General features: G+C 51.7%; 2 protein-coding genes across 2 annotated transcripts in view; both read left to right on the top strand.

The window, feature by feature from the left end:
* Nucleotides 1–4108: 4108 nt before the first annotated feature.
* On the top strand, nucleotides 4109–10454 carry SLC25A41 (solute carrier family 25 member 41). The gene is given in 10 exon segments (XM_029217962.1): nucleotides 4109–4205; nucleotides 4208–4294; nucleotides 4509–4681; nucleotides 5131–5211; nucleotides 5213–5302; nucleotides 5493–5600; nucleotides 8730–8891; nucleotides 9114–9261; nucleotides 10281–10372; nucleotides 10374–10454. Coding segments are annotated over 10 exon segments (1119 nt in total).
* Nucleotides 10455–11868: 1414 nt separating this feature from the next.
* Nucleotides 11869–12814, top strand: part of KHSRP (KH-type splicing regulatory protein) — a 12182-nt gene continuing 11236 nt past the window's right edge. The window contains exon 1 of the mRNA XM_029217210.1: nucleotides 11869–12811. Within this exon, the coding sequence (XP_029073043.1) occupies nucleotides 12717–12811 (95 nt within the window). The 5' untranslated portion in view covers nucleotides 11869–12716. The remainder of the gene's footprint in view (nucleotides 12812–12814) is intronic.

The following is a 12814-nucleotide window of genomic DNA, read 5'->3' as shown; positions in this document are numbered from 1 at the left end:
TGAGCATCATGTCCCCAAGTTTCCTCCATGTTGTAGCAGGTGTCAGAATCTCCTTCATTTTTAAGGCTGAATAATATTCTGTTTTATGGAGGGACCGTATTTTGTTTATCCATTCATCTGTTGATGGACACTGGGGTTGTTTCCACCTTTTGGCTATCATAAATGAAAGACAACAGAAATTTATTCTCTAACAGTTATGGGGGGTTGAAGTCAAAAACCAAGGTGTTGGCAGGGCCATTTTCCCTCTGAAGACTCCAGGCAAGGATCTGTTCGTGCCTGTTCCTAACTTCTGGTGGCTGCCCGCACCCCTTGGTGTTCTTGGATGTTAGACCCATCACTCCAATTTCTGCCTGTCTTCACGTGATCAAACTTTTTCCTATGTGGACTGTGAGAGTCATTCTCTAAGATGTCCCCCTATGATCTTTGACTCTTGGTGTTCACATTCTTGTGTAATCTCCTCTGTCATTGTACCAAGGCAGGTCTGTATGACCAAGGGAATACAGCAGAAGTGATGGTATATTACTTCCAGAATTAGGTTATAAAAGACATTGAGGGCTTCCCTGGTGGCGCAGTGGTTGAGAGTCTGCCTGCCGATGCAGGGTACACGGGTTCGTGCCCAGGTCCGGGAAGATCCCACACGCTGCGGAGCGGCTAGGCCCGTGAGCCATGGCTGCTGAGCCTCCGCATCCGGAGCCTGTGCTCCGCAACGGGAGAGGCCACAACAGTGAGAGGCCCACGTACCGCAAAAAAAAAAAAAAGAAAAGAAAAAAAACCATTGAAGCTACCATCTTGTTCATGTTTTAAGCTGCTATGTTTGGGGAGGGGGGTTATTTGTTATGCAGCAGTAGCTAACTGATACATATACACATATAGAGATATGATTTTTCACACACCCAGATAAGGGATCAAGCCTTGCTAACTATTTTGTATTTTTACTTCCTTTGAATTAATGATCAATGCCCAGAAGTGGGATTTCTGGGTCAAAGGATATGACTATCTCAGGGTCATGTCACTGGAAAAATTGTATGCAATATACACAGCCACCAACAAGGAATTAGCATTACCAGTTTTAATGCAGCCATGCCAGCACTGAGTATTACCACTTCATTTTATTTAATTGTGCCTGTTAACATTCATTTTCTTGTCCACACTCTTTTTTTTCTTCCAGTTTTGTTGAGATATAATTGACATACAGCACTGTAAAAGTTTAAGGTGTACAACATAATGATTTGATTTACACGCATAATGAATTGATTATCACAATAAGTTTAGTGAATATCCATCATCTCATATTAAAAATTATCTCATTAAAAATTAAAGAAATAGAAAAAAATGTTTCTTGAGAACTCAGGATTTACTCTCTTTCACATACAGCATACAGCTGTGTTAACTATATTTATCATGTGTACATTACATCCTTCATACTTATTTATCTTATAATTGGAAGTTTGTACCTTTTGACCACGTTCATCCAATTCCCACTCTTCCCACTCCCTGCCTCTGGTAACCAAGAATCTGATCTCTTTTTCTATGCATTTGTTTGTTTTTGCAGTGTAGTTGACCTAAACATTATGTTAGTTGCTGTTATACATTGTCCACGTTCTTTTAAACTGTTACACTGTGTTTGGGATTTAGGAGGCCTGCTGACATGCAGTGTGACATCAGACAGGCTGCTTTCCCCTTTCTAAGCCTCAGTTTCCCCACCCACACTTTAAAGATGTCCACTGACATCTTTAAAGAGAAAAGAACTTACATTTATTAAGCAAGTACTATGTACCCTCACTCTGTGCTAAGCCCCCCTTAATGTATATATGTGCTGAACACTTACTTTATGCCAGATCCAGTTCTGGACATGGGATGCAGAAGTGAATGAAACAAACAAAGATCTCTGCTCTCATAGACCCTACATTCCAGTGGGGAGAGATGAAGAAGTAACACAAGTGAGTGAATATGTAGCAGTGTAGATAGTAAAAGTGTTACAGAGAAAAACAAAGAAGGGAAGGGGGATGAGAAATACTGCAGGATTGAGTTTAAATTTTAAGTAGGGTGGTCAGAGAAGGCGTCAGGGAGAAGGTGATGCTTGAAGAAAGATTTAAAGATGGTTTAAAAAAAAAAAGATTTGGGAATTCCCTGGTGGTCCAGTGGTTAGGACTTGGTGCCTTCACTGCCATGGCCTGGGTTCCATCCCTTGTTGGGGAACTAAGATTCCACAACTCACGCAGCATGGCCAAAAATAAAAAATAAAAAAAGGAGTCATGGGGATGTCTAGGGAAACAGCACGTAAGACAGAGTAAACAGCCAGTGTAAAGGTCCTGGGGTAGTACCATGCCTGGGTGTGTTGGAGGAACAACAAGGAGGCCCATGAGGCCAGCGTGAGTGATGGGGAGAGAAGGAGGAGGTGAGGACAGAGAGACGACAGGGCAGGTCCTGCAGGGCCTTCTGGGCCAAGGGGAGAACTGGGGCTTTTACCCACGGGAGGTGGAGCCTACAGGGCTGTGGGCAGAGAAGGGCGGGACCTGACTCAGGTGCTCACAGGCGCCCTCTGATGGCTGCTGAGGGGAGGACAGACTGTGAAGGGCGAGGGCAGGAGCTGGGGGGAACTTGGGTGATGGCCACTGCACTGATCCATGTGAGCGACGATGGGGCTGGACCAAGGTGGTGGCCACGTACATGGTAAGAAGCAGCCAAATTCTGGATATACTTTGAAGGTTAAGCCCACAGGATTTAGTGACAGACTGTGTGTAAAAGAGAAAGGGAGGAATCAAGGATGACCTCAAGGGTTTTGATCAAACAACTTTGAGGATGGAGATGCTCCCAACAAAGACTCTCATTGGATCCTATGACAACGCTATTTGGTAGAGTTACTCATTACTTCCAATTTCCAGCTGGGGAAACTGAAGCTCAGAGAAGTAAAGCAGGTACCCCGGGACTTCCCTGGTGGCGCAGTGGTTAAGAATCCGCCTGCCAATGCGGGGGACACGGGTTCGAGCCCTGGTCCGGGAAGATCTCACATGCCACGGAGCAACTAAGCCCGTGCGCCACAACTACTGAGCCTGCGCTCTAGAGCACGCGAGCCACAACTACTGAAGCCTGCGCGCCCTAGAGCCCGTGCTCCGCAACAAGAGAAGCCGCCGCAATGAAAAGCCCGCGCGCGCACCGCAACAAAGAGTAGCCCCCGCTCCCCGCAACTAGAGAAAGTCCGCGCGCAGCAACAAAAACCCAACGGAGCCAAAGATAAATAAATTTAAAAAAAAAAAAAGATGATTCTTTAAAAAAAAACAGGTACCCCAAGGTCACACAGCAAGAAGTGTCTGAGATAGGATTCAAACTCAGGTCCATCTGACTCCAAACCTATGCCTGTCTTACTTCGGGGACTAACTGTGTCTCTCTCTCCCAGAGCTCCAGAGCCTTCCCATTCTCCCCCACTTCCACCTCCTCTTGCCATGACAACGATACATAGTTTGTTAGTTTCCTATGGCTGTTGTAACAAAGGACCACAAACTTGGTGGCTTAAAATATTATTGTGGAGGTCAGAAGCCTGACACGGATCTCACTGGGCTACAATCTAGCTGTCAGCAGGGCTGGCTCCTTCTGGAAGCTCCAGGGGAGAATCTGCTAACTGGTCTTTTCCAGCTTCTAAAGGCCACCTGCATTCCATGGCTCGTGGCCCCCTCCTCCATCCTCAAAGCCAGCAGTGGCCAGTGGAATCTTTCTCACAACCAGTCCCTCTAACACTGATGGTTCTGCCTCCCTCTTCCCTGTTGAAGGACTCGTGAGGTTACATTGAGCCCCTGTGGTTAATCCAGAACAACCTTTCCATCTCCCCATCAGCTGATTCGGAACCTGAATTCTACCTGCAAATTTAATCCACCCCCTCCCCCTTGCCATGTAATGTCACACGTTCACATGTTTAGAGGGGTTGGGATGTGGACCTTTCGTGGGCAGGGAGACACTCCCTCCCTCTCATATGCAGTGAGCTCACAAGGGCCTTTGTAACCTCATCATCCCCTGGGACCCAAATTTACAAGGCGTCCCTCCCACATGGTTGCTGGATGGGCAAACTTCTCACCAGGCGTTTGAACCTAAGTGTCCTGACCCTCCAGCTGCCATGGGAGCCCAACCTGAGGAAGGTCAGAAGGCTTGCTCGAGGGTCCAGACCCTGTTTAAGAGGGTCAAGTCCTTACTCACCAAAACTCACCCCCCTCCTTGAACCTGGGCTGCACCCATGTATATGGGTACGTGTTTGGGCACGTGCCTGAAAGCAAACTGGAGTATCTCCCAACACAGCAGCGGAGTTTGGGCACCATGGGCCTCCCAGAACCTCCAGCCAGGACTGCAGGGGGAGAAGGCTACGCTGCCCACACCCCTGCATGGCCCGCTCCTCTTCCAGCAGACCTGGATGGAATGCCACCTTGAAGCAGTGGGGACCGGGTAGGCCTTGGACTGGGAGGGGGTTCTGGAGATGTGTCTGGGGAAGGAGCTCCAGCCTGGCTGAGTGGGGGTGGGAGCCGGGTCTGTCCTGCAGGTGCTGGACACTGGAGAGCGGCTGATGGTCCCCATGGCTATCGTGGAGGTAGATAATCAGGGAGCCTTGTGGAAGTTTCTCCTCTCGGGAGCCATGGCTGGGGTGGTGTCTCACCCAAGCACGGCCCCTCTGGACTGTGCCAAGGTGTACATGCAGGTGCATGGGGAACATGGCGCTGGAGCTGCTGGGATGGGGATGGGCGGAAGTGGAGCTAATGGAGTTCAGGATGGGGGTGAGGGTGTAACCGGAAACAGGTACCAGGGTGGGGTGGGGACAGGGGTTGGAGTTGAGAGGATGGTACCAGGGACAAGGATGGGGTGGGGATCAGAGAACTGGGGATGGGGTCTTTGAAGACAAAATAGGACTGGAGAGGAGGAGAAGATGAGGGATGAGATGGGAATGTGAGTAGGTGTTGGGTTTGGGTCTGGGTCGTTTTAGAGAATTCTACGACTAGTGAAGGAAGGCATTGAAGAAGGAATGGGGATGGGAGCGGGTAGGTTTGGAGTTGGGCAGCTGGAGACAGGAGAGGTTGAGCTCCAGGCTGGGATGGGGATGGAGATGGGGTGGAGGTTTCCTCAGAGGGCCAGGGGCCTCCGTATCCCCAGGTCTACTCCTCCAAGACAAATTTCATGAATTTGCTGGGAGGTATACGGAGCATGGTCCAGGAGGCGGGGTGGGGGTGGGGGTGGGGGTGTCTGCTTGCTATGGAGGGGCAATGGTATCAACGTACTCAAGATCGCCCCGGAGTATGCCATCAAGTTCTCTGTCTTTGAACAGGTGGGGGGATGATCTGCTTTTCCCATCCCCACCCTCAAGCCCTCACCTCTCCTGTACCCACGACCCCCAAAGCCCAGATCCTTATCCAAGACATATGTTCATCCTCCGGGTCCCAGACCCCTTCCCCTGGATGAGTTTCAGGAAGGAAGGTAGGTTAGTTATTCTCTCATTTTCCTCTCTCCTGTCCCAGTGTAAGAATTACTTCTGCGGAGTGCATGAGTCACCACCCTTTCAGGAATGACTCCTTGCCAGCTCCCTGGCTGTGGCCACTTCCCAGATGCTCATCGACCCCATGGAGGTAAGAGAATATCTGCCCCGTAGAAGATGAAACATGATGAGGTGGTAGCTGCTACTGCTTCCTCCTTCCCCTCCCCCTCCCCCTCCCCCTCTTCCTCCTCTCCTTCTCCATGTAAGATATGTATCAAACTTGTATTCCGGATGGCTACCTGGTGACCTCAACACTATTTACTGAATGGGTCCTCTCCTTTCCCCCAGCAATGACCCAAGACGCCACCATTGTAATTTACTAAATTGGGTAAATTACCTGTATTTGTATATATTTGGGTTTATTTCTGACCTTTCTCTTCTTGTCGCTCTAGGGTCTCTTCATGCACTACTATCTTTTAATTTTTTTTTTAATGAATAGACTTTATTTTGTGGCACAGTTTTAGGTTTACAGAAAAATTGAGCAGAATGTACAGAGTGTTTCCATATACCTCTCGCACATACACAGTTTCCGCTATCATTAACATCTTGCATTTCGGTGGTACTTTGGTTACAATTGATGAGCCAATATTGATACATTATTATTAACCAAAGCCCAGAGTTGACATCAGGGTTCACCCTTTATGTTGTACTTGCTATGGGTTTTGACAAGTAGCCACCATAATAGCATCACACAGAATAATTTCACGGCCGTAAAAAGTCCCTGTACTACACCTATTAGCCCCTCCCTCCTTCCCCCAGTCCTTGGGGACCACTGATCATGTTACTGTCTATGTAGTTTTTTGTTTTTTGTTTTTTTTTTTGCGGTACACAGGCCTCTCACTGTTGTGGCCTCTCCCATTGCGGAGCACAGGCTCCGGACGCGCAGGCTCAGTGGCCGTGGCTCAGGGGCCCAGCCGCTCCGCGGCATGTGGGATCTTCCCGGAGCAGGGCACGAACCCGTGTCCCCTGCATCGGCAGGCGGACTCTCAACCACTGTGCCACCAGGGAAGCCCTGTCTATGCAGTTTTGCCCCACCATTTTTTCTTTATTTGGCTGCACCACGTGGCATGTGGGATCTTAATTCCCCGACCAGGGATTGAACCCGCACCCACTGCACTGGAAGCGTGGAGTCTTAACCACTGGACCACAAGGGAAGTCCCAGCCCCGTGTTTAATTTTTGAGACTTGATATTATGTCTTATTATTTTCCATCCCTTCTCTTCTTTATCAGTTTTCCAAGCTATTCTCTGTTGAGTTTTTCCATTCAAACTTCAGAAGCAATGCACCTCGTTCAGAACACAAAATCACCTACTGGTATTTGTTTTTTACTGGCATGATGTTCAATTCGTAGTTGAGTTTAGAGATTATTGCCATCCATATGATATCGGTTCTACGTATCCGAGAACATTTCCATTTGTTCAAGTCTCCTTTTTTGCCCTTTAATGGTCTTTTAAAGTTTTCTCCACATAATTCTTGCCCTTGTCTGGTTGTTTCTTTCTGTTTTTTTTTTTTTTTTTTGGCTGCTTTGGGTCTTCATTGCTGAGCATGGGCTTTCTCTAGTTGCGGCGAGAGGGGGCTACTCTTTGTTGCGGTGCACGGGCTTCTCACTGTCTTCTCGTTACGGAGCATGGGCTCTAGGCGTGTGGGCTTCAGTAGTTGTGGTGTGCAGACTCAGTAGTTGTGGTGCACGGGCTTAGTTGCTCCGCAGCATGTGGGATCTTCCTGGACCAGGGATCGAACCCGTGTCCCCTGCATTGGCAGGCGGATTCTTAACCACTGCGCCACCAGGGAAGTCCCCATTCTTTTATATATATATATATATTCTTTTCCATTATGGTTTATCACAGGACATTGAATATAGTGCCCTGTGCTATATACAGCAGGACCTTACTGTTTATCCATTCTGTATACAATACTTTGCATCTGTGAAGTGTTTTTGTTTTTGATTGTTGCATAAGAAATTACTGCACTCAGTAGCTTAAAATGATACGGATTTATTATCTCATTGTTTCTGTGGGTCACGTCTGGGCACTGGCTAATCGGGTCCTCTGCTCAGGGTTTGATCAGGTGGAAATCAAGGTGTCAATTGGGCTACCAATGAACCCATCTGAGGCTTGCAGTCCTCTGCGAAACTCCCTGGTCGTTGGCGGGATTCATTTTCTTATGATTGTAGGACCGAGGTCCTCAGCTCCTGGAGGCCACCCACTGTTTCCTGCCATGTGATCCTCTCCATAACAGTTTGCTTGTTTGAGACCAACCTGAGGGAATTCCCTGATGGTCCAGTGGTTAGAACTCTGCACTTTCACTGCCGAGGGCCAGGTTTGATCCCTGGAACTAAGATCCTGCAAGCTGTGGCACGGCATAAAAAAAAAGAAAAGACACAACCCAAGAGTGTTTCTGATGCTTTCAATCTCTCTGACGCCTTCTGTCTCCGGCAATAGACTCTCTTTTAAAGGGCTCTCCTGATTGGGTCAGGCCCACCCAGGACGATTTCTCTTGATTAACTTAACCGGTTAGGGGCTTTATTACATCTGCAAAATCCCTTCAGCTTTGTCATATCATGTAACCTGACCGAGGGGAGTGACAGCCCATCACATTCACAGGTCTCTAGGCATGCGGGCTTCAGTAGCTCAAGGGCAGGAGGGAGGGCATTAAATAGACAATGCTATCAGGGGGATGGAAATCTTGGGGACCACCTTAGAATTTTGCCTACCACACTCGGTGTGCTGTCTTTTGCACAATTGTAGAGCTGCCAATATTTTGATATTGGGGCATTTCATAAAAATTCCAGTAACTGGCTTCTTTCAGAAAATTGGCAGATCTGGCTACCTGGGGTCCACACTTGCGTGGCACTACAGTTGGCTGGCGTTAGGGCAGAGCTGCGGCAGACCCCACCCCGCTCACATCTCTTCCCTCACCCTTTTTTTTAAAAAATTTTTTGGCCACACCACGCGGCCTGCGGGATCTTAGTTCCCCGACCAGGGATCGAACCCGCGTCCCCTGCAGTGGAAGTGCGGAAGCTTAACCACCGGACCGCCAGGGAAGTCCCTTCCTCACACTCTTGGGCTGAAAGCACATACAGGCCGAGGCATCTGAGTTTGAAACTCAGCTGTGTGCGTTCCTGAGCAGTTTCCTTCTGTGTAGATGGGGACAGTGGCCATGGTTGGGGGTCACTGAGAGGATTAGATCAAACAAGCCACCTCACTCCTCATCCTCCCCAGGTGCTGAAGACATGGCTGACCCTGTGCCAGACTGGCCAGTACAAGGGGCTGCTGGACTGCGCCAGGTATATCGTGGAGCAGGAGGGCACCCGCGTCCTTTACCGCGGCTACCTGATGCTTGGCATCATTCCCTACACCTGCACCGACCTGGCTGTCTACGAGGTGTGGGTCCCGCAGACGGGGGTGTCAGGGGCGGCGTGAACCCAGGCCTGTAGAGAGCTTCCTCCTGGCCTTTTCTTCTTCTTTTTTTTTTTTTTGGCCACGTGGCATGTGGGACCTTAGTTCCCCGACCAGGGATCGAACCCGTGCCGCTGCAGTGGAAGTATGGGGTCCTAACCTCTGGCCCACCAGGGAAGTCCCTCTCCTGTCCTTTTTCTCTTGTAGATGCTCAGGTGCCTCTGGCTGAAATCAGGCAGGGACATGGAGGACCCCAGTGGCCTGGTCAGTCTGTCGTCCGTGACACTGTCCACAACCTGTGGCCAGATGGCCAGTTACCCACTGACTTCGGTGCGCACCAGGATGCAAGCCCAAGGTCAGCCTGGCCCTAGAGGCGACCTCGCATGCCCCTCCCCACCTTGCCTCTGCTCTCTGAACTTTCTCATCCCCGCCCCAAACTGACTCCTAAACTCTCCATATCTGATCCTGACCACCTCTGCTGACCCCTGAATCCACCAAAACTTACACTCACCCCCAAATCTGATCTCAGCCCTTCAATTAACCCTGCACATCACTAAAACGAACATCCAGGGCTTCCCTGGTGGCGCAGTGGTTGGGAGTCCGCCTGCCGATGCAGGGGACACGTGTTCGTGCCCCGGTCTGGGAGGATCCCACATGCCGCGGAGTGGCTGGGCCCGTGAGCCATGGCCGCTGAGCCTGCGCGTCCGGAGCCTGTGCTCTGCGGCGGGAGAGGCCACAGCAGTGAGAGGCCCGCGTACCGCAAAAACAAAAACAAAAACAAACATCCAGCTCCCAAATGACTCCCACAAACCTCCTTGAATGTGACTCAGGCCCCCATACTGACCTCAAGACATATACTCCCCAAATGACCTCCCAACTTCTCCACATCGGACCCAGCCCTCAATTGACTCCAGAAGTCAAACCGTTTCTAAATTTGCCAAATCTGACTCTGAGACATCCCCAAACTCATAACCACCTGCTGCAGTATCCTGGGAACTCCCCAGATGTGACCACCCCCAAAGGGGCTCTCAAACCCCTAAACAAATCCTCAAACATTCAAACAGGTCCTTAGCCCAGCACCCTGATCTTGAAAATGTCCCCAAACTATCCCTTAGCACAATCCCCAAATCTCTAGCAGATCTTAGAAATTGGAATGTTTTCTAAGATGTTCCCTACAACAATCTGAAAATTCCTGCCCCTCACTCTCCCCAAACTGACCAATTTCCTCTAAAAGTCTTCCAAACTTCTTTCCAACTGACACCCAGACCCCTTGCTCCTGGCTTCACTGACCCCCCCAACTTTCCAGCCCGCGCCCCCCTCCAGAATGCCCAGTCATCTCTGGCCCAGGCTCTGAGCTTGCCTCTGTCCCCGCAGACACCGTGGAGGGTTCGAACCTCACCATGTGTGGAGTCTTCCGGCAGATCCTGGCCCAGCAGGGCTGCCCGGGGCTGTACCGAGGTATGACCCCCCACGTTACTGAAGGTGTTACCAGCAGGTGGCATCAGCTACGTGGTGTACGAAGCCATGAAGAAGACCCTGGGCGTTTAAGCAGTGAACTAGGCATACCCTGGGCAGAAATGGACAGGAGGATCCAGTGTCCCCTGGCCCCAAAGAACCCTCCAGGCTTGGGACCCCGGGTGGTTTTTGTCAGAAGCAGGCTGGGGGCCTGGGTCAGAAGATTCCTGGAGGGACTTGCCTGGTGGCTCAGAGTTTAAGAATCCACCTGCCAGTGCAGGGGACATGGGTTCAATCCCTGGTCCAGGAAGATCCCACATGCCATGGAGCAACTATGCCCATGTGCCACAACTACTGAGCCTGTGCTCTAGAACCCGCGAGCCACAACTACTGAGCCCGTGTGCCACCTACTGAAGCCCGCGTGCCACCTACTGAAGCCCGCGTGCCTAGAGCCCGTGCTCTGCAACAAGAGAAGCCACCGCAATGAGAAGCCCGTGCACCACAACGAAGAGCAGCCCCCGCTCACTGCAACTAGAGAAAGCCTGTGTGCAGCAACAAAGACCCAACGCAGCCAAAAATAATAATAAATTAAATAAATAACTTTAAAAAAAAAAAAGATTCCTGGAGCCTCCTCTCCAGGGTGCAGCCTGGGACTAGTTTGGACTCCAGTCTGATTCGCTGTGACTTGTCCTTGTTCCAGGGCAAAAGGGTGAATGTGGAGACAACCAGGAATAAAGTGATGATTTCTGCTGGACGTGTCTGGGATACCTGGGTCCAGGAGGGCAACTGGGGATCTGTTATACCTGGGTCCAAGAGAGGAGCTGGTTATCTGGAATCTCTGGGTCTAGGACAGAACTAGGACTCCCTGGGTCCAGCAAGAAAGCTAGGGACCTGGAATCCTTGGTTCCAGGAAGTGAGCTAGGGACCTGGAATCCTGGGTCTAGGATAAGAGCTGGGGACCCGGTATACCTGGGTCCAGTGAGTAAGCTGGGAACCTGGAATACCCTGGGTCTAAGAAGGAGCTGGGTATCTATCTGGATCCCTGGGTCCTGGAGCGGGGATGGGTACCTTGGGCCCCTCAGTCCTGAATGGGAATTGGAAGCCTGGAAGAAGCCTAGGTCTAGGAGAGAAAATGAGGGCCTAGGATCAGAGCTTGGAGCTCGGATTCAAAGATCTTATGTGAAGCGGATGTGGGGTGTGGAATTAGAGTCTGGGATCCCTCGGTCCTGGGAGGAAACCAAAGGCCCTAGACCCTTGAGTTCGGGAGGAGAGCTGGTTCCGTGAGTGCTGGAAGAGAAGTGGGGGCTCTAGATCCCTGGGTGGAGAGAGGAGAGGGGGTACAGTGGATCCCTCGATTTCCTCTTGCTTTGGGGCCACCCCACCCCCGGAAGCACCCGTCTCCAAGGCCTCAAGCAGGCCACGTGCATGGCCTACCCAGCCAGGTTCCTGGGGCGCTAACCCAGACGTCAGGCCTGAATTCCGGCAGCCGGTCGCCAATGCCCACGTCGGCTGCCATTCACTCCGGCTACGGCTAATCCCCTCCCGCCGTCTGGTGGCCGGCTCCGCCCCAATGCAGCTGCGCTTCCACTGGCTCCCACCAAAACGAAGCACCTTTATTTCCTTCATTGCCATTTGTCCGGAGAGGTGTCAGTCACTTTGCGCCCGCCCCCGCCGCTCAACCATTGGCTTAGAAGACAGGACTAGAAAAGGATTCTGGTTAAGACCGAAAGTAATTCAGTCCAAACGCAAGCGCGTCACACAGATCTCGTCAGAGACTGGATACGTTGATTGCCAATCTCTATAAAAACCTCCTTCCATGTGTACTCATTGGCTTGCGTAGACGACTATCTCGCCGGACGCCCGCCCAGCCGTTCAAAGAAGCCTTTCGCCAGATCCCTCCTTCCTGTCCACTTGACTCTTCCGAGCCATCAATCCGGTTCTGAAGCCGCCCACCGATTCTGGAACTCCCGCTTCATTGGGCCTCGGGTCTTCTCGGATCTCCTAGATTTGCCCTCCCAGCGCCGGCAGCCCGCAGCCCACTGCCTCGGAAAGCTGTCGATCTCGCGGCACCTCCCGCCCACTGCCCCTCGCGGCACTCCGATTGGCCGCTCGCCTCCAGAGCCCGTGATTGGTGTCCCGGGAACAGCAGCCGCCTTCCATTGGCCCGGCGGCGCCGTCCGTCAAGCCGGCGTCGGGAGGGGGCGTCCCTCTCCCCCCTCGTCGTCTTTCCAGCCGCTGGCTTCCCAGAGTGCTCCGCGGCCGTGTGGAGCGAGGCCTTGTTCCCGCGTTGAGCCGCTGCTGCCGCCGCCGCCTCCTCAGCTTCAGCCTCCGCGCCAGGCCCGGCCCCGCCGCGCCATGTCGGACTACAGCACGGGAGGACCCCCGCCCGGGCCGCCGCCACCCGCCGGCGGGGGCGGGGGCTCCGGAGGAGCCGGGGGTGCCGGGGGAGGCCC

Source organism: Monodon monoceros, unplaced genomic scaffold (assembly GCF_005190385.1).
Source record: "Monodon monoceros isolate NGI ecotype Baffin Bay Population unplaced genomic scaffold, NGI_Narwhal_1 Super_Scaffold_12, whole genome shotgun sequence".
Taxonomy (NCBI): Eukaryota; Metazoa; Chordata; class Mammalia; order Artiodactyla; family Monodontidae; genus Monodon; species Monodon monoceros.
This window is presented reverse-complemented; position numbering and strand designations above follow the sequence as displayed.